Consider the following 26,673-nt stretch of genomic DNA (forward strand, 5'->3'; position numbering starts at 1 on the left):
AAAAGAAAAGAAGAGGGGGTATGGTGAAGTGACACATGTATGTTGTTGCCAAGTCAAGGCCCAGGGAGCTACTGAAGTTTCCACCTGGCCTTGAATATCGTGACTTGGGGATGTTAAGGGTCAGGGACAAGGAGGAATAAAGATAAGGGAGTTATTTATATGGAGTGACTATTATTTTGTATCAAATGTTGAATTGTACTAGAACAATCAACAGGAGTTAGTTAGGAGGTGGTAGAAAATAGGAAAGACCTGAGTCCTGGAGATGGAAGGTTGTGACTCACCTGCATGGGAGATTAGAGCTCAATCCAGATAAAATCCCCAAAGGCAGAACGTGTACAGGAATATACTTGTCAGGATATAAAATCAATGCACAGAAATCAGTTGCATTTCTATATACCAACAACAAGACAGAAGAAAGAGAAATTAAGGAGTCAGTCCCATTTATAATTGCCCCCCAAACCATGAGATACCTAGGAATAAACCTAACCAAAGAGACAAATAATCTATACTCAGAAAACTATAAAGTGCTCATGAAAGAAATTGAGGAAGACACAAAGAAATGGAAAAACATTCCATGCTCATGGATTGGAAGAACAAATATTGTGAAAATGTCTATGCTACCTGAAGCAATATATATGTTTAATGCAACCCCTATCAAAATACAATCAATTTTTTTTCAAAGAAATGGAACAAATAATCCTAAGATTTATATGGGACCAGAAAAGACCTCGAATAGCCAGAGGAATGTTGAAAAAGACAGCCAAAGTTGGTGGCATCACAATTCCACACTTCAAACTCTACTACAAAGCTGTCATCATTAAGATAGTATGGTACTGCGGCACCTGGGTGGCTCAGTGGGTTAAGCCTCTGCCTTTAGCTCAGGTCATGACCTCATGGAATCGAGCCCCACATCAGGCTCTCCTCAACAGGGAGCCTGCTCCCCCCACCCCCAACGCCTGCCTCTCTGCCTACTTGTGATCTCTGTCCAAAAAAAAAAAAAAGACAGTATGGTACTGGCATGAAAACAGACACATAGATCAATGGAACAGAATAGAGAGCCCAGAAATAGACCCTCAACTGTATGGTCAACTAATCTTTGACAAAGCAGGAAAGAATGTCCAATGGAGAAAAGACGGTCTCTTCAACAAATGGTGTTGGGAAAATTGGACAGCCACATGCAGAAAAATGAAACTGGACCATTTCCTTATACCACACAGAAAAATAGACTCAAAATGCATGAAAGACCTCCATTTGAGAAAGTAATCCATCAAAATCCTTGAGGAGAACACAGGCAGCAACCTCTTTGACTTCAGCCACAGCAACTTCTTCCTAGAAACATTGCCAAAGGCAAGGAAGCAAGGCCAAAAATGAACTATTGGGACTTCATCAAGATCAAAAGCTTTTACACAGCAAAGGAAACAGTTAACAAAACCAAAAGACAACTGACAGAATGGGAGAAGATATTTGCAAGCAACATATCAGATAAAGGGCTAGTATCCAAAATCTATAAAGAACTTACCAAACTCATCACCCAAATAACAAATACTCCAATCAAGAAATGGGTAGAGGACACAAACAGACATTTCTGCAGAGAAGACATCCGGATGGCCAACAGACACATGAAAAAGTGCTCCACATCACTCGGCATCAGGGAAATACAAATCCAACCACAGTGAGATACCACCTCACACCAGTCAGAATGACCAAAATTAACAAGTCAGGAAATGACAGATGCTGGTGAGGATGTGGAGAAAGGGGAACCCTTTACACTGTTGGTGGGAATGCAAGCTGGTGCAGCCACTTTGGAAAACAACATGGAAGTTCCTCAGAAAGTTGAAAATAGAGCTACCCTTCGACCCAGCCATCACAATACTGGGTACTTACCCTAAAGATACAAATGTAGTGATCTGAAGGGGCACGTGCACCTGAATGTTGATAGCAGCAATGTCCACAATAGCCAAACTATGGAAGGAACCTAAGTGTCCATCGACAGATGAATGGATAAAGAAGATGTGGTATATATCTACAATGGAATACTATGCAGCCATCAAAAGAAATGAAATCTTGCCATTTGTGATGACGTGGATGGAACTAGAGGGTATTATGCTGAACAAAATAAGTCAACCAGAGAAAGACAATAATCATATGATCTCCCTGATATGAGGAAGTTGAGAAGCAAAGTGGGGGGTTTTGGGGGTAGGGAAGGAAAAAATGAAACAAGATCGGACCAGGAGGGAGACAAACCATAAGAGACTCTTAATCTCACAAAACAAACTGAGGGTTGAGGGGGGGAGGGAGGCAGGGAGAGGGGGTTGGGTTGTGGTCATTGGGGAGGGTATGTGCTGTGGTGAGTGCTGTAAAGTGTGTAAACCTGGTGATTTGCAGTCCTGTACCCCTCGGGCTTATAAGACATTATATGTTAATAAAAAAAATTTTTAAAAAATCACCAAAGGCAAGTGTTTCCCTATAGTGAAGGCAGCCACCGGCTGACTAGAAGAATGGCGGAGACAGAGAAACCCTCTCTGAGGAGTGAGAGGAGAACCACAACAGCAGAGACAGAAGCTGAGGAAAAACCTGATCCTCCTGCAAATCACTGAAGACAAAAGCATGGACTTTGCCCTTAGAATTGGTGATCAAAGGGCTTTTGGAGTAAGAATTGCAATCATGTCACATTATGACCTTTGAGATTGCAGTTTTAATGAAGGGTGGAAGACATTCTTAAAGGAAGGGAAGAAGTGGAAGTACAGAATGGAGAATATATGCACGATGAAAAGGTCATTAGTTAAAAAGGGGGAAAAAAGAAAAAATGAGTAATAGTTTGTGGGGGAAAGCTCAGATATTGAAAGAACAATTTCTGCCAGTATCCTTCAATTGGGATTTTAAAAAATTAAATATTAATTTAATTAATCTATTCAATATCGTGAGGAAGATGTGTGTAAAGTACTAAATGATCTAAAAAAGGTAGGAGCTCTTAATCTTAAAACATTAAGTTTTTAGGGAACAGAAAATCATAGCATGTTTTAGAGTGTCAGTGACTTATGGGTTATATGCCTGTCCCTCCTCTCTTCCCTAGTTATGCCAGTTTTTCTGTCCCAAGCAAACATTTCTCATTAAAACCATAAGACTATTTAGAAAGCATCTTGGTTTTTCCATTAGCAGAGGGAGAGAATCTCAAGCAGGCGCCACTCTCAGGGCAGAGCCAGATCAGGGCTTGATCTCAGGACCTTGAGAACGTGAGCTGAGACAAAATCAAGAGTTGGGCACTTAACTAACTGAGCCACCCAGCTGCCTCTAACTCTCATAGTTAACCCTTAGCTTTATTTAGCTTGCGTTCATTAGCTGGACCCAGACTGCTGAGTATGAATCAGGCTTCATACTTCTATGACTGGGTGACTTTGAGCAGCTACCTCTTTGTGCTTTAGTTTTGCTATTTGTAAAAAGGAAATGGTAAAAGTACCCACTTGCAGATGCCATTGTGAGAATGACATGAAATAATGAAGCAATCCATATAAATTTTTAGGATCAAAGCCTTGTAAGTTGTTTTATTTTTAATTTTTATTTTATGAACATAGAATGGATTGCTTCAGGGGTACAGGTCTGTGAATCATCATCTTACACAGTTCACAGCCCTCACCATAGCACATACCCTCCCCAGTGTCCATCACCCCGCCACCCCATCCCTCCCACCCACACCCCCCAGCAACCCTCAGTTTGTTTCCTGAGATTAAGAGGCACTTATAGTTGTCTCCCAACCCCAGACATTTCTTTTTTTTTTTTAATATTTTATTTATTTATTTGACAGAGAGAGAGAGATAGCAAGCAGGTATAGAGACAGAGAGGGGGGAAGCAGGCTCCCCGCTGAGCAGAGAGCACCATGTGGGGCTCGATCCTAGGACGCTGGGATCATGACCTGAGCTGAAGGCAGAAGCTTTAACCCACTGAGCCACCCAGGTGCCCCTCCCCCAGACATTTCTGCAGAACTTTGCAAGTTTTATGTAATCAGTCATGTATTTGTTGTTTTTCTGCTTCTGTAATTTTTTCTTTTCACTCCTTTCTGCTGCTGCTACTGAAATTGATAACTACAGATGGTCCTTGACTTAAGTCAAGGTTTGACTCAATGGTTTGACTTATGCTTTTTTGACTTTATGGTGGTGCTAAAGCGATACACAGAAACCATACTTCAGATTTTTAATTTAGCTCTTTTCTTGGGCTAGTGGTATGCGGTGCAATCATCCCTTATGACGCTGGGCAGTAGTGTTCTGTTGCATGAATACGCCATAATTTGTTTATCCATTGATCTTTTAATCACCCTTTGGTTTGTTTTCAGTTTTGGCTGTTATGAATAAGGCTACCATGAAAATTAATGTACAGGTTTTTGGTTGATTTACGTTTTTAGTTCTCTTGGATAAAACTGCTAAACTGCCTTCCAAGTAGTTGTACACTTTTGTACTCCTATCAGCAATGCCTGAGAGTTCAAGTTGTTCCATATCCTCACCAATACTTGATACTGTCAGTTAAAAAGTTATTTTAATTTGAACAGAGCTATAAACAGCAAAGAAATTGAATCAGTAATCAAAAGTCTCCCAACAAACAAAAGTCCAGGGCAGATGGCTTCCCAGGGGAATTCTACCAAACATTCTTTTTTTTTAATTTTTAAAAAATTTATTTGAGAGCAAGCGAGCATGGGAGCACAAGTGGGGAGAAGGAGTAGAGGGAGAGGCAGAAGCAGGCAGCCTGCTGAGCAGGGAGCCCAACACAAGGCTCAGTCCCAGGACCCTGAGATCATGACCTGAGCGGAAGGAAGACACTTAACTGGCTGAGCCACCCAGGTGCCAGTTTACCAAACATTTAAAGAAGAGTTAGGCTTATAACAAATCCAAAGAGGCAAAACATCTGTACTCTGAAAACTATAGAGCACTTATGAAAGAAACTGAAGATAATACAAAGAAATGGAAAAACATCCCATGGTCATGGATTGGAAGAAGAAATATTTTTAAAATGTCTGTGCTACTCAAAGGATTCTTCACATTTAATGCAACTCCTTTCAAAACACCAGCAGCATTTTTCACAGAGCTAGAACAAACAATCCTAAAATTTGTATGGAACCACAAAAGACCCTGAATAGCCAAAGCAATCTTGAAAAAGAAGAGCAAAGCTTGAGGCATCACAATTTCAGACTTCAAACTGTATTGGTATTGCGAAGCTGTAGTTATCAAGACAGTATGGTGCAGAAAAACAGACATATAGATCAATGGAACAGAATAGAAAACCCAGAAATGGACCCAGAATTATGGGGCCAACTAATCTTTGACAAAGCAGGAAAGAATACCAAATGGGAAAACATCTCTTCAACAAATGGTGTTGGGAAAACTGGACAGCCACATGCAGAAGAATGAAACTGGACTGATTTCCTACACCAGACACAAAAGTAAATTCAAAATGGGTGAAAGACCTAAATGTGAGATAGGAAACCATCAAAATTCTAGAGGAGAACATAGGCATCAACTTTTTTTTTTTTTTTTTAAGTAGGCTCTACACCTAGTGTGGAGTCTTCCATGCATGGGGCTTGAACTCACAACCCTGAGATCAAAGCATGAGCTGAGATCAAGAGTTTGACACTTAACTGACTCAGCCACCCAGGCACCCCAGACTGCAACCTCTTTGACCTTGGCCATAGCAACTTCTTACTAGACATGTCTCTGGAGGTAAGAAAAACAAAAATGAACTATTGGGATTTTATTAAGATAAAAACCTTGTGCACAGTGAAGGAAACAATCAACAAAATTAAGAGGCAGCCTATGGAATGGGAGAAGGTATTTGCCAATGATGTATCTGATAAAGCGTTAGTGTCCAAAATGTAAAGAATATATCAAACCTAAATACCCCCAAAGTCCCCCCAAATGACAAGTAATCAAAAAACAAATAATCCAGTTGCAGAGGGTAGGAATGGGTTTTCCCAAAGACACACAGATGGCTAACAGACATATGAAAAGATGCTCAACATTACTCGTCATCAGGGGAATGCAAATCAAAACCATGATGAGATACTGCTTCACACTTGTCAGAATGGCTAAAATTAACAATGCGGGAAAAACAGATGTTGGTGAGAATTGGAAGAAAAGGGAACCCTTTTATACTATTGGTGGGAATGCAAACTGGTACAGCTAATTCAGAAAACAGTATGGAGGTTCCTCATAATGATAAAAATAGAACTATCCTACAACCCAGCAATTGCACTACTAGGTATTTACCCAAAGGATACAAAAGTACTGATTTGAAGGGACGCATGTACCCTGATGTTTATAGCAGCGTTGTTAACAATATTCAAATTATGGAAAGAGCCCAAAAGTCCATCGACTGATGAATGACTATGTCACACACACACAGATACACACACACACACACACACACAAACATGAATATTACTCAGTCATCAAAAAGAGTGAAATTTTGCCATTTTCACCAACATGGATAGAGCTAGAATGTATTATGCTAAGGGAAATAAGTCAGTCAAAGAAAGACAAATACCCTATGATTTCACTCATATGTAGAACTTAAGAATCAAAACAGATGAACGTAGGGAAAGTTGTAAAAAAAAGAGAGGGAGGAAAACCTTAGGAGACTCTTAATGACAGAGAACAAACAGGATTGCTAAAGGGGAGGTTGATGGGCTACGGGCTGGATGGGTGGTAGGGATTAGGATAGCACTTGTTATCATGAGCACTGGGTGTTGTATGTAAGTGATGAATCACTAAATTTTACTCCTGAAACCAATATTACACTGTATGCTAACTAGGATTTAAATAAAAACTTAAAAAAAAAAAGATCTATTGACATACAATGCCAACTTAATTAAACTTTCTAAATAAAATTTCCAATACCCTTTTACAGGTTAAGAGTCCTGTAGGAAATAACTAACAATAAATAATCTAATAACATAAAGATATAGATTTGTTTTATAAGCTTGGGTAAATATGAAAAAGTCATACTTTTAAAGACATCTGTGTATAGTATGTGGAAGCAACAAAAACTAAATTAACTAAAATTCCAGAATGAGAACTATCTTGAAATAAACTGATACCAGTTGCCATTAAGAAAAATTATTTTAGCCCATTGAAGTTGTATCTCATTGTGGTTTTAAAAAATAATATTTGACTTTATTTTTTAGAATACTTTCAGGTTTAGAAAAATTAAGTCCCTATTATTACCATATTGTATTAGTATGATACAGTAGTTAGAACTGATGAACCAGTTTTGATAGGTTAGTATTAACTAAAGTCCATGAATCACTTGGATATCTCTTCTTTGGGATATATATATATATATATATATATATTTATTTATTTCTCTAGGTTTTGACAAATGTATAAGGTCACGTATCCACCATTATAGTATTGTATAGAATAGTACACCCTAAAACTCTTCCCTTCTCCATTTCTTCTTCTCTCCCTTCCTCCTCTGGGAGGATTTGATCTTTCTACTATCTCTCTAATTTTGCCTTTCCCAGAATGTCAGGAAGTTGTCCTTTCACATGAGATTGAAGACCAACCAGCTGTATCAGGGTGGTATGGCCATAGACCAGATGGGCGGCCTTTCAGAAGGACTTCTAATTAGCAATGTGCATTAACGTTTCCTCCATGTCTTTTTCTGGCTTGATGTCGTGGTTGTTCTAATTTGTGTTTTCTGATGGCTAATGATAATATCTTTTCATATGCTTCTGGCCCATTTATATATCTTTTTATGTGAAGTATTTGTTTAATGCTATCACTTTTTTTTAAGGATTTTTTTATTATTTTAGAGAGAGAGAGAAAACCCAGGGGTAGGGGCAGAGGGAGAGAGTACCAAGCAGACTCTGCATTGCCGACAGAACTTGACAATGGGCTTTATCTCACAACCCTGAGATCATGACCTGAGCCGAAACCGAGTTAGGTGCCCAACTGACTAAGCCACCCAGCCACTCCTCATGCTATTACATTTTAAAATAAATTTAATTTAAAGTAAAATAAAATTACTTTATTCAAAATAAATAAATTTAAAATAAAACGTTGTTTGTCATTTTATTATTAAGTTATAAGAGCTCTTTTTATATTCTAGACACAATTATATTTTATATTCTAGATACTTTTTATATTCTGGATACAAATTATATTTTTCAATCCTGCATACAAATGGGAATTTTGTTATTTGACAGATACATAAGTAGGACGTCTTAATATTGCTAGGATGAATTCCTGTATCACTATAAAATATCCCTCTTATCTTTTCTTATAATTTCTTGGTTTGTGTGGCATATCTTTTCATGCTCTTCAATTTTTGTGTCTTTATGTTTAAAACAGATCAATTGTAGACAGCATATAATGGGGTCATTCTTTAACAATGTAGTCTGTCTCTGTCATTTATTAGAGTGGTTAGTTCATTTAAATTTAATGTAATTATTGATATAGCCGGTTGGTTTTCAATGTACTTTCTTGGTATTTGTTTCCACTGGTACCTTATTTTTTCCACTCCTTTGTTGTCCTATTTTCATTTATTCATTTAAAAACTATTGGGGTGGAGAGGGATGGGGTGGCTGGTTTAGGGACACTGGGGATTGTATGTGCTATGGGGAACGCTGTGAATTGGGTAAGACTGATGGATCGCAGACCTGTGCCCCTGAATCAAATAATACATTCTATGTTAATAAAAAAAGTTATTTCATTTAAATTTTTCTATTGAATTCTTCGTTATATATGCTTTGATATTTTTTTTTATTGGTCATTCTAGGGCTAAACACGTGCCTCCTGCCCCTGTCAGAGTCTGTGTACGGTCAATACAGAACCACCTCCTGCTAGACCGTCCCGCTCTATTCTTCCTATGTGGCAAATCTAATAATTCAGAAACAGTATAATGCAGTTTAATCCTGATTCTCTGTGCTATTGTTGACATAGTTCTACATACATTAAACCCCACCTTCCAGTGTTGTCAATTTTGCACTAAATAGTTGTCTTTTGAGGAAATTAGGAGAAGAGAAAACCGCTTTTCTGTATGTATCCACTTATCTACTCCTCCAGGTCCTCCTCTTTCTTTCAAATCTGGGTTTGTATCTGGTATAATTTCCTTTCATCCTTAGGAATATCTTTTATGATTTCTTGTAGTGCAGTTCTACTGGTGACAACTCCTGTCGGCTTTCCTTTTATCTGGAGTGACTTTTTTTCTTTCCCTTTCAGCACGTCTGAGATATTATTCCTTTGTCCTCTGGCCTCTATTGTTCCTCACGAGGAGTGAGCAGTCATTCTTATTATTGTTCCCCTGTAGATCATGTCTCTTTTCTTCTGGCTGTTGTAAAAGTTTTCTCTTTATCTTTGGTTTTCAGCAGTGTAATTGTAATGTGCCTAAATGTTTTCTCAGAGTTCACAGAGCATCTTGGATCTCTAAGTTAGTATTTATTTTTCCTCAAACTTGGGAACGTCTTGGCCATTATTTCTTTAACTCACTTCCCTCTTCAGATATATTAGACTCTGATTTTGTTCCACAGCTGCCTGAAGTTTTGTTCATTTTTCATTAATTCTTTAATTTTTTTTTTTCCTTCTCAGTCATTGGCTTAGATCATTTCCACTGGTGTGTCATCAAATTTATAGACACTTTCTTCTGCCATCCCAAAGGTATTGCTAAGCTTATCTAGGGATTTTTTTTTCCCTCTCAGTTGTTATAATTCTCTGGAATTTCTACTTGTTTCTTTTTATAATTCCATTACGCCGCTGAGATTTCTTATCTGTTCTCTCATTAAAATGAATACTTAAGTTTTTAAATATATTTTCCTTTAGTTCTTTGCAGTATTTATATTAACTGCTTTAAAGTCTTATGTGCCCAGTAGGTTCCTCTTGGGCCTTATTAGCTCCTTTTACTTATTTGTTCTTGCCGCTAGACAACATTTTTCTTTTTTTTTCATGTTTACTAGTTTCTGTGTATAAGACATTGTCATTGTGGAGGATACATTTTGGAGACGTCTAGATTCTGTGGTCTTCTGTCATACGATGCTGATTTTTATTGTTGTTGTTCTTATGGGCTGTTCAGGTATTGGTCAGTTACCTCTAACTTGTGTAAACTTGACTTTACATTCTATTAAGGCAAAAATGTGGAAAGCCAAAGATATTTCCCAAACTCCTCCAGCATGGTGGGATCTAATCTACAAGCTCTGTCTCTTCTAAAGATTTTGTAAAAGGCTTGCTTTTAGACTTTACTGCGTAGGTTTAGGATAAGCCTGAAGTGTGGCTTTAGGTGGATGGGGAGGTCTTCCCAAGTTGTTAGGAAGCTGTCTTCAGTTTGCTTGGGCTGGGCCTTCAGTGTCTCACAGCACCGTGTCATCTGGCGTCTGTTGTATTTCCTACTTTAGAGCAGCCCAGCTGTGTTGTTTACCCAGTGCGTGCACCCAGTGCCCAGATGCACACACATTCCCTCCCCGTGCTCAAGGGCTGGCAGGGCTCCTGCTGGCAGTTCCCACGTTCCTGGTGCCCTCTACCTAAGATTCCAGCTTCCTCAGCTGTCCTGAACTCTGACCTTTGCCTTCCCACTTAAGTAGAGCTTTGGGGTTCCACTTGGATGATGCTTTTGCCCATGCAGGGAGCCAGAACGATAGTGGGACTCAGCTTAGGAGGATGGCAGTGTCACGCTGCCCGTTTCCTAATACCTGGGAATGGTCACCTCCAGTATTTCATCCCGTTTTGTGCTTGTTAACACTGGGAGGTAAGTTTGGTACTAGTCACTCCATTATAACCTGAAGTAGACCTCCATGGTTCTTCAGTTTGAAATTGATAGTGTATATCAATAGTGTATATAGTGTATATATACTGAGCCCCGTTAAAGAAAACTTAAATGTTGTTTGGAATAGACTTACGGGAACAGGGGGTCAAACAAATTAGGAGTGCTGTATTCAGTCTTTTAATTTCAGTCTTTGTGTTAAATTAAGCAAGGCTGTTTACTCTCTTTCCATATGCATATGGTATATGTATATAGATGCACATAGATGTATGCATATCTATATATCTGTATCTTGTGTCCTGTATTGTCTTTATATACTATACTAGTAAAATTGCTTCTGTATTCTAATCCTGATAATTCATCATGAATCATGCCCCTGAGTACAGGCAGAAATATAGAACTATTTTTTTGGTGTAAAGGTAAGAGTTTCCAGAAAGAGATACTCCTTTATTATTATTATTTTAGGATGGCAGTAGAAAAACTATCTATTTAATAGTAACCTGATGATAACTTGTAGTTCTATTAACCAAGTTATCAAATGCTACATTGGCTATATTAGGACAAACCATCCTCTTCCTAATAAGATGGAATTAAAAAAGGACACATCACATTAAGTTAATATTGCCAAAATCTAGTAAATCTAATGATCAGGAAACATCTGACAAATCCAAACTGAGGGACATTCAGTGATTCCCTATACTCTTCTAAAATGTCAAGGTCAAGAAACAAAAAGAAAGGCTGCCCTAGATTAAAGGAGATGCAGTTGATATGTTACTTAAGGGCAATGTGTGATCCTGAATTGGATCTTGGAATGGGAAACAAAAAAAACAAAAAACACCTACAAATGGCATTATTGTGATAACTGATAAAGCTTGATATAGACTGTACATTAAGTAATATTATTGTATTGTTACATTCTCTGATTTCAATAAGGGCTGTGGTTATGGAAAATGGCACCTTTGTTTTTTAAGGAACTATACACTGAAGTTTTTAGGGACAAAGGAGCAGGATATCTCTAGCTTCCTCACAAAGGGTTCAGAAAGTAGTTTTATGTATGTCTCTAACTAGATAGAGATATTAAAAATGATAAAGCACATCAGGCAAAATATAAACCGTATGTGAATCTGGGTAAAGGGATATGGGAACTCCTTGTACTATATTGTAACTTTTCTTTAAGTTTAATATTATACCAAAGTAAAAATTATAGCAGAAAAGTCAAATTTAGATATATCTCTGTGGATGCAAGAACAGAGATCCATCGAGCTTCCCTGAAGTAAAAAGGAATACAAAAAACCTTCAAATTCAAGCACACTTACTGTCATGGACACTATTAGGGCCTGAGTTTGCTTACTTGACATCGAAGATACTGTATGGTTTCTAGTCTTTGCTATGTTGGTGTATGTGGTTTGCTCTCTTCTCTGTAATGGATTCCTTTACTTTCTCTCAGTTGCTGCCCCTCTGGAACTTGTTTGTTCCTCAAAGTTGCTAACTTGCTGCCCTAGGTCACATAATCTTGAGAGAGAGCATCAGAACGATTATTCTCCAACTAATGGATTGGTTAAGCATGTGTCAGGTGTTTATTCCTAATCTGGTCAACCAAGATTGAAGTGGAACAGACGGGAGGAGGTGGTTTGGATTATGGCAACATAGTTCCATGGCATTTAGGGCTCCCCTCAGAAGCAAAGGGCATGACAGATTCTCTCAAAGGTGTTGGGGAAAGATACTGCAATGAACTGTGTCTCCCATATCTGCCCAGCTTGCTTATACTGGTTTTTGAGTTTAATTACTTTTTAAAAGACTCCTATAATGCTTCTGTTCAGGATCTTCACACAGACTTGGATCACCCAGTCCCCTTTCTGCTAAAATGAATAAGTAACAAAGGGAGTTAGAGGCAAAAGAATGGAAACATTCACAGTTTCTTCCTTGTGTGTAGTAAATGAATGACTGCTTTCCTCTCAACCACTCATTGTTTAAAAAATCATGAGACTGTTCACTTTTGTTTGTGAAAGTTTTAAATTTCATTTTCCTGTGTTGACTTGATCGTGCATGTTTCTCTTAAGTTCAGGTTCATTACTTTTTTTGAAATAGCAATTGAAACATATAAAGTGTATTTCAGAAATTTTCAAGAGAGTATTTTGACCGGACATTTGTAATATTTTAGAAGAAAATTTTCCTGAAGGTTGTAAACTAATTTTTTTGTCCCAAGTATAGTTACTTAAACAGTATCATTGAAAATAAGCTTCACAGCTCATTGATGTAAGGGTAGTTAATCTTAACTCTTAACTAGGACAAGATGAAATAGAATCTCAAAGTGGTGACTTGCCCAAAGTCACAGCAGTTAATGTAATGGGATTAGAATTCGAAATAGAAATGAGCTCTGTCAGACACCAATGTATATACTCTTTCAGAGGGTAAGGAATCAGGTGGTCAAACACGTTTACATTTGAGATAATTTCCTATTTTTCATCTTAAAACCCGTCACTATTATTCTTTTAATTCTGAGATGTGCCCATTATTAACAAGGATTTGTTGCATTTAGGCTGGCTTCATTCAGAACACTGGTACAGTAGGTGTTGGTTTGATAAGAATAGGAGTTATTAATGAATTCTAGAAAGGACATCAAGTTCCTTCCTTGAAGTAGTCAGGGTCTGTGATTCCAGGAGACAGAAAATCTGTTAAGAGAAATGCGTGATGATCAGTCATATGCCATGATTGTGGATGTCCACGGTCATATTTAGGGGCGCCTGGGTGGCTCAGTGGGTTAAAGCCTCTGCTTTCAACTCAGGTCATGATCCCGGGGTCCTGGGATCGAGCCTCACATCCGGCTCTCTGCTCAGCAGGAAGCCTGGTTCCCCCTCTCTCTCCGCCTGCCTCTCTGCCTGCTTGTGATCTCTCTCTCTGTCAAATAAATAAATAAAATCTTTTAAAAAAATGGTCATATTTAAGTATGTAGGTAAATAAGAATACTTTTAATGAGCACATAAATGTGAGAAAAGAAAAAAGTAAAAAGGTTGAGTAGAGGCTCAAAAATAGAAAACAAAGGCTAAACTACTAGTGAATTTAGCAAAATAATTTAAGATGACTTCTTTTGGGGGTGGAGTGGGGTGGGGCTAAGTGCTGAATCTGTATTTAGTAGTCTTCGTTTTGCCTGTGCAGTGAAATTCATTTGAAAATGAGCTTGGAAGTAATCAAAGAATGTAACCAACATGTTGGTAAGACGATGTGATTGCTAGACCAGTGGCCGTAAGAAAAAAGTGGAAAATGATACTTTCACATCAGGAATTCTTTTAATTTAATTGTGAGCTTTTGCCAGAGGGAAAAGTATGTTAATAACACCTTCAAAATGTTTTTCTTGAAGTTGGACATAAAAACAAAAATGCTGGAAGCTAAATGTCATGAGGAGAAGCTTAAACTGCAGCAGAAACATGATGCCGACGTTCAGAAGGTAGGGTATCTGCCGGAATGTTCTAGGTCTTGTAACCATCAACTCTGCATCTACTTATTTATGTACTTAGAACAGTCTGGGCTATAAATGGAATTTGCTAAATTAATAATTTGGCAAAAGTTGATCTTTAAACTTCATCTTCTGAACAAATATGTCCATGTAAGTATCCTGATGGTTTGCCTTGCCCTTTAGTTCTTCCTCTGTTTGAAGGCTGGCCTTCTCGTAGTCCAGAATCCGCATGCTGTCATTACCTTTGTAAAAGCTGAAGTAAGACATCAGCTGTAGACACGAGTTTTTCTTTTAGTCTGATATTCTGTTGGGTTTCTGGAAATTAAAATTTTCTTTTTCATTGGCAAAGGAACTTTTGGGCTTAGTTCTGTTTGGTGTAGACCGCATGCATCGTTCACTAGCTCATTGGATTTATGCCTTTTAGTGTTGCAGTTTCTTTTTTTTAAAGAAACCTTGTTTTTCTTCTTAAGGGGCACAACACCAATAATAATTAATTTATAGTTATCCCACATGGAATTTGAATATTAGTATATTTTAGTATTGATTTAAAAAGTTGAGTGATATTTTTATATATTTTAATACATGAAGGTTAATCTAAGTAGAAATTTGGCATTTCCCGTTTCACAGCGAAGCCTGATCCTGCTTCCCAAAACTGAGTGACAGAGGTGGTAGCAGGGACTTGAAGCCACGCATCACATACCCAAGCTTTCTTAAAGCTGAAAATATATTAATATTTAGTCAGGTGTCTGTTTGGCTCATTTTCTTTCAAAGCAACAAGAAGGAAACCACTGATTGAAAATTAAAAGGAGAAAAATATGTTGAATCCTTTCCCTTCTTCTTTCTTCTTTCCCTCTCACATTTTAAAGGCCTGAATTACCTTCTGCTCTTACTAGAATTTTACCTTAGCTTAAATTGGTTAGATAAAAACAGTTCTCTATCACAAATATGTTAGAGATTTAGCAATGTAATTTTAATATAACATAATTATATATCCAAATGAAATAGAATATATTGATGTATAAGATAAATAAGTATAAAAATATATTTGGAAAATCATGGTAATAGAGTTTGAAATAGGCTTCTTGGTATGTCCGTTACAAAAATCTATTCTAAGAAAAACATTTAATAATAAAATTCTTTCCAGGAATTTCTTTTTTAAAATAAATTCTGCATGAAAAAAGAAAGCAATGCAACTAGTTTGAAATGCCAGGTAAAATATAAATAAAATTCTTAACCTTATGCCAGATTTGGAAAGTATATTCATCAGCTTGTTGCTTAGATGGCATTTTCTAAGTGTCAGGCATTGGGGAAGAACAAAATTAGAGTGTTTTATTTTTTTGCATACATTCTTTTCCTTTTGTGCTTCTTTATGAACATTAGGATCAAATTAACTCCTTTTCTTATTTACCAATCATTCTTAGAGGTGGAACTAAAACCGTGAAAGGTAAAGTAAAATGCTGGTAATAAAAGCACTAAGAAAAAAGTTGGTTTGACTTCCAAAAGTTGGAAAGACTGGTGAATAATGCCCCCTGCCATTTTTTTTTTTTTAAAGCTGAATTTGGTTGTATAGGAAATGTACTCCAACCATAAGAAAAGTGGATATTCCTACTCCTGCCTCAGTTTCAATTTGGTTTTCTTTTTCCCCTTTGTTAGCACATTTTTTGTCCTACTTGGTAGCTATTACATTTATGGTTATTTCTCCAGGTTTTCTTTTTTTTTTTTCTTTTATGCCTGTATGTGTAGATGTATGTAGGAGTATAAAATAATATTTAAATCTTATAAAATGATTCATTTAAAACATTTAAAACTTGTGGCAAAGAAAAAAATTAAAAAAGTAAAACTTGTGGCACAATACAATTAACGATGGTTTGTAAAAAGTTGGTTTGACTTCCAAAAGTTGGAAAGAAAAATGTTGGAAAAAATGTTTTATAATTAACATTTTACATCATTCATTGTACAAAAAATATAAAATATTTTTACATGTACATCATTAAAATTTTTGACTTATTTTGAACTGATTTTTTGGGTTCATAATAGCTAGGTATAAAAGAAGAATAATACAGCTCAACTTCCCATGTTTCTAGGGATTCTTATTATTGTGCATGAAAAAGAAGGGACATCAGAGAGAGGGAGGATCCAGGGACCGCTCCTCTGAAGGTGTTCTGTCTCAGTGCTGGGGAGGGTGGAGGGTGGATTGTGCTGTGCCAACAGGCCGATTTTCTGATGGCTTCTCTCTGCTACTTTATGACCCTTTAATCTCTGAATTACATTTTAGAGAATCACCTAATTTATTATTTATATTATCAAAAAATTGATCATGAAAATTGGAAGCTGGTAACATTTCTTTCAATAATCAGTTATTCTAGTATATTTGATATTTTCTTAGTGCACTAAAATATAATTTTTACATTTTTTTGGGAAACCATTTATGGGATTCGCTGAGATAGATTTGCAAAAACTATTGTGCTTATTCAAAAAAGTTCTGTGTTCTGTGTATAAAAACTAGTTTACTAAAACATTTTAAATTCATTTGCAGATTTTAGAAAGAAAGAATAATGAAATAGAAGAATTGAAAACTTTATATAAAAAGAAACAAAATGAAATGGAGGAGACTATTCGAAAACTTGAAAAAAAAGGTGATGTTGTATGGTTACATTAATTTTTTAAAAGCGTTTCCATTTTATTTTGGTGGTTGTATAAAGTAAAATTTTATTTCTGACCTTTTAGCGTGACATAGGGAGGTTTATATGGGCTTTCATATGACTGAGAAAAAACTGTGTGTCTGTGTGTGTGTGTGTATGAGGTGTGTGGTGTGATATATATATATATATATATATATACACATACACACACAGTGTGGGGGGTATGGGGTATGTGTGCTAGTGGTACATGGTGGGGTATGTGGTATGTGTATATGTATGTGTACATATGGGGTGTGTGTGTGTATATTTGGGTGTGTATGGTATGTGTGTGTATGTGTGTCTCTGGGGTACATGGGTCATGTGTGGGGGGGGAATGTGATGTGTATGGTGTGTGTGTGTGTGTGTGTGTGTGTGTATGTGTGTATGGTGTGTGTATGTATATGTGCGTGTGGGGTATGCGGGGCGTGTGTGGTTATGTCTGGGGTGGGGGGTTGTGGTGTGTGCGTATGTGTGTGTGTGCAGGTTTGTGTGTGTATGGGTGGTCGTGACGACAGGGTGGTGGTTGGTTTGGTTAAGGAGTTGAAAGAGTCTGTCATTGTTCCTCCCTCTTCCTAACTCTCTCATTATTGGACTGGAGCTGCCCTGGGTAGTTTACACATTAGAGCTTACTGGCCGTCACGGGAAGTCTAGGGAAATGACTCCTCCTGGTCTAATAAAATTCATTGCATTAAGTACCTCCTCTAAGCTTTGTGGTGTATGCTCGTGTCATGATTGACAGAATAAGCATTTAAGAAGTATTCCCCATTTGTACTTACATGACGAAGGAAAAGAAAGCATGTAATCAAGTGTAAAATTGACTGTGACTGTAGGTGAAAACATTGAAATGCAGCAGGTAGGCAGAGAGAGTGAGTGTTGAAAGTATGTTTTGGAGAAAGGAACTTTAAAAGTTTTGTAAGATTTGATTGGTTCAAGAGAAGAGCTTTACAAACAGGGGCAGGAATGCTGTGTTGTCCTCTGGGGCGGGGGGGATGCTGCCAAGCCGCCGGGCTGGAGTGGATGTCCTGCGCATTAGAAGAAGGGTTGCAAAGGACTAGACATGGGACTGGTCCTGATTTAAGCATGACCTTGAATTTCAGACTTAGAAGTTTCAAGTTTGTCCTGTAGATGGTGGGGAGTCAGAGAAGATTTTTGAGAGGTGACCTTTAGGACCTCATGTTTTAGAAGAAGTAGCCTGGTCATGGTGGGTGCGCCAAACAAGGTGAGGCTGGCTTCTAGTCTGTTCTAAGAGAGGCAGCATGAGGAGAGAGCGAGCGAGTGAGAGAGCGAGAACATGGGCTCTTATTAGAAACATGGGCTCTAATCCCAGCCCTGCTGTTCAGGGTCCGCTATATGACATCGGGAAGTTTCTGGGCAATGGTGTACTCATTATAAAATGGTGAGGTTGGAATAAGTAATATATAAAGTCCCTTCCGACTCAAGGATGTTCTGCATCCGTGCTTCTGTAACTTTGCACGTGGGGTCATAAGGACCAGGAATACCTGAATGATGGCAGGGGTGAAGAGGCTAGTGAGAGTGAAGAAGGGAAGAAGACATTCCGGAGGGTTTGGTGAGTGGTAAGATAGAAGCGATGGGCGAGTTTTCTATTTAGGGTTTCCATATGGAACTTTCTGGCTTTCTTCCAAACCACCAACCCTGAATGTATCTGAGAGAATGGTAATGCCCTTGAAATTTAGGGTGGCAATTACATATATAAGTTGACAAATGAAATGGATATTTTTAGGTTTATTTCCAGCCTTAAATGTTAGTGAAAGTAATTAGAAATTTGTTCAGGTTCTTTTGCCAAATATCAGTGGCTACAAAAATATTTAAAATTTTTTTCTAGGTTTTCGTTTCTTACCCTGATTCAAACCAGGCAATTTAAACATGTCTAAGATTTAAAAATAATATTTCCTAAGGCTTTTTGAATTGCAAACAGATCTTAGTTTTAATTTTAGAATTGTGAAGTAAAACGTTGTAGATGCTAAAAACTAATATTAGGTTAACTTGGATTCTGCACCTTTTCCCCTCCTGTGTTGCATAGTTGGGATACACAAGTGAAAGAAGTTTCTATGTAAATGTTTATGAAAATTTTGCAATCTTAAAGTAGGTGAAGGAGAACATATTCAGTAAGCTAGGAAAATAGTACTTTCAAGTAAATGTACAACTAAATTTATTTTACCCTACAGAATTTATTTTACATGAACATATTAAACAAATTTTCACTTAAATCAGCGACAAGTTCAAATCATTTAAAAAAAGAAGATAGAAATTTAAATGACTTATAAGGGAAATGTTTTATATAATTTAAAGCCTGTTTCATTTCAGTAACATAAACCTTGCAATGTTAACATATCTAGGAGTGACGATACATTGAAATGTTGAGTTCCTCTATCTATGTATTCAGGACACATCTTTTTGAGTACTTGCCTGTGTGGCAGTGTTTGTTATGCCCTGTAGATAAAAAGTTGAAAGAAATGTCTTTCTCCTCGGGAGATAGGCAAGCAAGCCATTATAACGTATAAAGTAATGAGTGATTTATTGGAGAAATAGATGAGGTTTCCTGGAAATGAAAGGATTTGCTTTCTGGCCCTGCAAGGGGAGAAATCTGGTTGGTGAATGGTTCATAAAGAAGGTGATACTTGAATCGAGACCAAGGTTAAGTAGCGGCTTTTCAACAAGGGAGGGACAGTCATTCCACCTGATAAACAGTCAGTCTGGCGTGAATAGATGAAAGGTTATGGCCTCGGGAAGCCGCAGACAGGTTGGTGTGTTTACAGTACAAGGTTAAAAAGATGGAAGTGGTGAGATATGGCCAGGAAGCAGACCATGAGGAGTTGTTTTCCATATTAGAGATTTTTGACTTTTACCTTTCAGGTGAGGGAAGCTGTAGAAAGATTTCAAGTCTGGGGGTAACAGGGCTGGATTTGCACTATAGAAAGGCTTCTTCACAGCAATGAGGGACCCACTGGAAGGGAACGATGTGGAGGCCAGCGCACTGTTTAAACTGTCTAGAGAACGGGTAATAATGGATTCAACGAGGGCTGTGGTGGTGAAAATGGAGAAAGGAAAGAATAAGAGATACTTTAGACAATTGAGAAGACTTGCAGAAAGATGGAGCTGTTAACTGGTAAACCATATTTTTGTCATCAGACTCTTATGAAGTAACTAGGATTGGCTTAACTGTGTTTTCATCATTTTTGACAGTTCAGACCCTTATACGTGACTGTCAAGTTATCAGAGAGACCAAAGAAAACCAGATTACAGAGCTAAAAAAGATATGTGAACAGAGTACAGAATCTCTGAATAATGACTGGGAAAAAAAGGTAAGCGTCATAAAATTGTGACGGAAAATACAAAGCTTTATGCTTCAGAGTAATATATTTTATTATAAAAATAATGGATGCTCACAGAATATACAGAAAAGTATGAAAAAAGAAAATAAAGTAACATAAAATTCAAGACCAACTGTTTAGAAATAACTACTGTTCATGTTTTGATGTATTTCCTTCTAGAAGTCTAATGGTTTATAATGTAGTTTTCACTCAGAAAATTTACTTTTGACCAATTCTTGAATTTCATTTTCTGAATTTTTTGTCATAGCTTATAGCTTTTAAGAAAAATTAGTAGGGACAAAGCAATAGGATACTTTTTTGGAGATTTTACCTTTCTAATTTTGGATTTAGGCCATTGGATCATTTCTTTTCTGAAGTTTCAGATAACACAATATTTATAGTATAAGCTTGTTTTTGTTGTAAACAAAATCAGTAGTGGATGGGTTATTCTTGGAGAAGCATTTAATTTAATTAAGAAACATATTTTCATATAAATTAACAGTGCCAAGAGAAGTGTCATAAAAATACTTCTTAAGGACAAATCTCACACACATATAGTACTTTCACTTAAACCCTTAGCCATTAGCTCAAATTATAGTATGTGTTTAAAATAAAGTATGTCACTTCTTTTGAGGTATTCTGTCATAAAGATATTATTTACTCATATTCTCTCAATTATGGTAGGGGTTCAGAATGTTTTACTGAAAGTTATAAATGTCTTTCCAAGCAGACACTGTTGGTGTGAAATGCGTCTTGGTGATGGCAGCTTTAGGACAAGTCTGGGAAGTACACTGCAGATATAGCAGAATGTGGAGAGTTAGCTCTTTTCTGGTTTTATTTTGTCAATTTATGTGATATTTTTCCTCTTTTTCACGTTTTGGTTTTACCTTTTCTGTAAATTTGGCATATTTTTGTGTTTGTAGCAAGTACATTTCATACTTAGCAGGTCCCCTTCCTCAAGCCTCTTTTCTGTCACAACCCTGCACTTCTTACACTTTTGGACTGGCTTCACAGAACTGTCCCAGTTATATGACTCCACCATGCTGTTTCTAATCTGTGGGCCTTTAAAAATATTGAATATGATTCACACACTATAAAATTCATCTTCTTAAAGTGTATATACAGTTCAGTGGTTTTCATTATATTTACAAAATTGCATCACCATCATCACTATCTAATTCCTAGGCATTTCTGTCATCCCAGAGAGAAACTGATTGTCAGTCACTTCCTGTTCCCCTTTTGTCCAGCCTCTTACAGCCACTAATTCATTTTCTGTTTCTAGAGTTTTGCCTGCTGATAGAGTCACATAATGTATGGTATTTTGTGACTCTCTTCTCTCACTTACCATGGTTTTTTTTTTTTTAAGATTTTATTTTTATTTATTTGAGAGAGAGACAGAGAGAGCATGAGCAAGGAGAAGGTTAGAGGGAGAAGCAGACTCCCCATGGAGCTGGGAGCCCGATGCGGGACTCGATTCCGGGACTCCGGGATCATAACCTGAGCCGAAGGCAGTCGTCCAACCAACTGAGCCACCCAGGCGTCCCACGTACCATGTTTTTAAGTTTCATCATGTTGTGGCATGAATCAAGAGTTCAGTCAGCATTAAGGCTAAATAATGTATTGAATGGACATACCACATTTGTTTATTCATTTTTCAGTTGATAGGCATTCGAACTGATTCCATTTTTTAGATGTCATGAGTAATGCTGCTATGAAAATTTGTGTACGAGTTTTGTGTGGACATATGTTTTCATTTCTCTTGGCTATCACATGGGGAAAACCCCTGCCCGTATTTTCCTTCACTCATACACTCATAATACTTCTGACTCCAGATATGTGAGTTTATTACACATCAAGCAATTTTCTTGGATGCCAACTGGATGTCCTGTCATTCAACTAAATTTGACACTATTTGCCTAGAGTTAGTAAGTGTCAGAGCCTACAACGTAAGGGCTGAATCCCACAAGACTGCCTCCACTTCAGATGTCAAAACAGCTATAAATAGGAGTACCATGATTTCAAGGATTCTGTGATTTGCTGGAATAACTCACAGAACTTATGGAAACATTACTTATATTTACTGTTTTATAAGGCACATTATAGTAGATGTTGGTATAAATAGCCAGATCAAAAGATATGCAGGGCTAGGTACGTGGATAGGGACACAGGGTTTCCGTGCCCTGTCCTGGAACACCACTCCCGGAGTTCCTCCACATGTTCACCAACCTAGAATCTCTCCAAACCCAAACTTTTGGGATTTTTAGGGAGGCCTTATTATGCAGGCACAAGCAATGGTAAACTTAATCTCAGCCACTTGCCCCTTCCCAGAGGATGGGGAGTGGGGCTGAAAGTTATAAGCTTGTAATCGTGTGGTTTGACCATCTAGGTCCCCAGCCTCCATCCCACAGCTATCCAAGAGCCCATCCAACGTTGCCTCAATAGAACAACACATACTCCTTTCACCCAGGAAATTCTAAGGGATTTAGGAGCTCTATGCCAGGAACCAGGGTCAAAGTCCAAATATTGGAACAAAAGATGCTCCTGGTGCTCTTGTCACTTAGGACATTACAGGGATTTTAGCTCTGTGCCAGGAACTGGGAGCAGAGACCAATATGTATATTTTCTCTTATTTCACAGGTAAACCCCTAGGAGTGGAATCTCTGGGTTATATGGTGATTCTGTGTTTAATAATTTCAAGGAACTGCCCACTGTTTTCCAGAGAGGCTGCACCATTAACCTGTGGCCTTTTACAATACTTCTCCATCTATTTAGACAGATTGCTAGGTTCTCTGGGTCCTTTCTAGCATGAAGCATTTACATAGTCCAATGTCCGGGTGAAGGACCCACATGCGGGTTGCTGGGAAGGCCTTTTGCATCCCCCGTACCCATTGCCAAAACCTGGCTACAAAAATAGGTAGATCTCCTCCTTATCATATGCCTGTTTGATCCTCAGGCATGTCAGCCAAATTAGAGCATACATGTTGCTGGCAGGATCATGTTTGCCCTTGCAGTCTTAACTCTAAGTTCCCTGGATGAGATAACTTGGGCTGACTAACAGGCACTTCTCTGGCATCAACAGGCACAGTCCCCTTGTAACTCAGTTGTGGGATGCTCCTGAGAAACCATGCTATGCTAATGGACTGCTAGATGACAGAGATTTGCAGGATTCAGTAGACGTATGTCCTAAGACCTCTGGGAGACCACAAACATAAAGAAACCATTACAACATGTGTAAAACCACAGAATTCGAAGTGACCTTTTGATCGCTTTGTCAGCGTTACCCGTAGGTCAGTTGATGGCAGTGAAATTTAGGTGCTGTGGGCCTGACCACATTCATGTGCCCACTCAGACTGACTTCTGAGAGGCAGACATAACACCAGTTTAAAACATACACTTTGGCAAACATTACAAATCCAACATACCAGGGATTTGTGGGGCCGCTCAGAAATAGCCCAAACGGCATATGTAAAATCTGTGAAACTCGAGTGTGGTTATTAAATCTTTATTATTATTAAATAAATATTATTACATTTTATTCTTTATTATTAAATCTTTTGTGGCTATTACTGAGCCATCCCCACTTTTCCTGGTCAGCTAGAAGTGAGAAAAGTTATTGGGGCCCTTGCCAGTAATGAGTACAGTTCCTGCCCGCATTCTGCCTCCCCTTCCCACCATGTCTCAGGGGTTTCCCTCTCAGTTCAGTATCTTTCCTGTAAGTCAGAATCTCTATGCATGTGTTATATCCTCATCTCTCCTAGTCATGAATGGGAAATCAAGTCTGTCTTGGAATTCCTTCTGGTGTCTTTCCTCTCTGCCTATGGAGTGAGCCTACGCTTAGGCGGGGATAGGAGTTAGACTCAGAATTCACTCCCATTAAGATAAGTAAAGGAATATCCCCAGCCTGGGAGCAGATTTTTAACTCCTTTTGGAAGCCATCCATTGAACTGTGTTCTCTTTACCTTAGTTAAATAGATTATTTTGGTGCTTCATCCATTTAAACGGTGGATACATCATCTTTATAAAAACTTGTATTCAGGAGGACATGTAGTATGCATTTCTACTTCGTGAACGCTTTCCCTATTTGATTTATAAATGCCATCTTTAAATCTACTTTTGTATAGACTATGAAATGGGTAAAAATAGTTTCTTGTCAGGGGTTAGGGTGAAAGGGAAAGCATTTTTAATACTACTCTTGTGCAAAATTTGATGCAAAGGAGGTGGAAATCCTGACAGTGAGATAATGTTCCTGGTCAATAACAACATTATAAATATTTCTGTTTTCTTATTTTAGGCAAATACTAGTGTTTTTCAGCGAAGACATTGTGTTATCTGTATGATTTATTTATTATTTCTATCTGAGGTGGATAATTCCCTTTAATATTTGTTTATTCATTAGGATTTTCAGCTCCGGGAAGTCAAGAAAAAACTGTTTCTTTTTTCTATTTTTAAAGATTTACTTGTTTATTTTAGAGAGGGAGCAGGGTTAGGAGCAGTGGGAGAGAATCAGAGAGAGAATCCCAAGCAGACATCCTGCTGGGCCTGGAGCCCAATGCCTGTCTCTGTCTCATGACCCTAAGGTCATGCCCTGCGCAGAAATCAAGAGTTGGATGCTTCACTGACTGAGCCACCCAGGTGCCCCGAAAAAAATTGTTTCATTATTATGCTCCACATAACCTCTTTATTTGGAACGTTTATTTATGAGTTCTATATCTTTTGTTGTTCAGGTCACCAAATAAATAAATAGAGAAATACAGGAAAACTTTTTTTTTTTCTGAATTGCAAAGTAGCCTCTTCTATAGTCATAGTGACAGGGTCACTTCTTGAATTCACTGTGTAGCTCCACAATGCCGTCGCAGAAATGGAGAAGGAAAAGTTTGATCTTCAAAAGCGGCACACAGAAAATATTCAAGAATTGCTCGAGGACACAAACGTGCGTCTGAATAAGATGGAGGGGGAGTACCTGGCGCAGACGCAGTCCACAGTGAGTCTCTGTTGCCCTTTCTTGCTGCTCCTGCTAACCAGCCTGTTAATCTCCATGACTCCATGCTTCCTTGATGTGTGCAGTGCATGAATAAATGTGTTACAGAATTTAAAAAAGCATTTTACCTTCTGACTCGATACAGGATTATACGTGACAATGGACAGTCTCTTGAAGTCCGCTGTGGGACTTCATTCTGGAGTGTTCACTGCCACTTTTTTTTTTCCCCTTACTCCCCAGAAGCCTTTACAAATCTTGTTTCTTGCTTTGTTGTTGTCTTTGTTGTTTACTGACTTTCAGTCTAGAGGCCCTTCCTTCCTTCCTTCCTTCCTCCCTCCTTCCCCCCCTCTCCCTTTCTCTCCTTTCCTCCTTCCTCTCCTTCCTGCCTTCCTTCCTGCCTTTCTCTTCCCCTCTCTTCCTTTCCCCTCTTTCCTTCCTTCTTTCCTTCTTTCTTTCTGTTTCAGTTCAACTTGATTGAGGGACCAGACCCAGATACCACGTGGGTAAACCCCAAAAGTTCTCTTTCTGGGAGGACGCAGAAGGAAGTCCCTGGAGTATCCAGGAGAGAGACCAGTCACTTCCCCTGAGGAAAGATGAGGGAGTCTCCTCAAGGCCACCTCAGGGAGCACGTGGTGGCGGAGGCTAGGTCTGAGAGAGTGAGCATCTTCAGCCGTTGAGCAGGTTAGCTGACTTCCTGAAGTACATAAGCCTGAAACGGGTAGGCTCACGGGTACGAGGACTGGGCTCCTCAGATCCGAGGCACGTACACCTCATCCGTCTTGTTCCAAATATATGATATGAGCTTACAGAACTGTAGAGCCTTGTGTCCTAGGCAAGAACCCAGTTCCCCCTTTCCACTGACAGTCTACCCAGGCCAGCCTGGCTGGGCCCCATACTTCCTTGAATTTAAAGCTGTGGAATTTGAAAGAGTCAGTTACTCAGGCTTATCTTGGAGACCCCTAGACCAGTTCTACAGCTTGTCTCACAGAGATTAAGAAATGGGAAGCAGGGGGCGCCTGGGTGGCTCAGTGGATTAAGCCGCTGCCTTCGGCTCAGGTCATGATCTCAGTGTCCTGGGATCGAGCCCCGCATCGGGCTCTTTGCTCAGCGGAAGCCTGCTTCCTCCTCTCTCTCTGCCTGACTCTCCGCCTACTTGTGATCTTTCTCTCTGTCAAATAAATTAATAAAAAATCTTTAAAAAAAAAAAAAAAAAAAGAAATGGGAAGCAGGATCCGTGGTCACTTGGAACTTGGGCTTTAGGGTCTTCGGTTCAAATCCCAGCTTGAGTGCCATGTGGGTTCTTCACATGTTAATTTTCCTCATCTGTTAGATAGGCTAACTGTAGTACAGTGTAATAGATGTTGTTGGAAATATTTTTTAAAAGATTTTATTTATTTGAGAGAGAGAAAAATAGCAAGAGAGAGAAAGAGAGAGAGAGAGAGAGAGAGTGTGTGTGTGTGTGTGTGTGTGTGTGTGTTCCAGGGGGAGAGG

The 26,673-nt window shown here is 38.4% G+C and overlaps 1 protein-coding gene across 16 annotated transcripts in view; it reads left to right on the forward strand.

Moving 5' to 3' along the window:
• The window catches only part of CEP112 (centrosomal protein 112), a 416,468-nt gene that overhangs the window by 68,781 nt on the left and 321,014 nt on the right, over positions 1-26,673 (forward strand). For 15 of the 16 annotated variants that reach the window (XM_082706657.1, XM_082706645.1, XM_082706644.1 and 12 more), the window contains 4 exons: positions 14,096-14,182; positions 16,728-16,827; positions 20,077-20,195; positions 25,042-25,185. In XM_082706657.1, the coding sequence (XP_082562783.1) occupies positions 14,096-14,182; positions 16,728-16,827; positions 20,077-20,195; positions 25,042-25,185 (450 nt within the window). The remainder of the gene's footprint in view (positions 1-14,095; positions 14,183-16,727; positions 16,828-20,076; positions 20,196-25,041; positions 25,186-26,673) is intronic. The other variant, XM_082706649.1, reaches the window with a different exon arrangement.

This window comes from Mustela nivalis (assembly GCF_964662115.1).
Source record: "Mustela nivalis genome assembly, chromosome: 17".
Lineage (NCBI taxonomy): Eukaryota > Metazoa > Chordata > Mammalia > Carnivora > Mustelidae > Mustela > Mustela nivalis.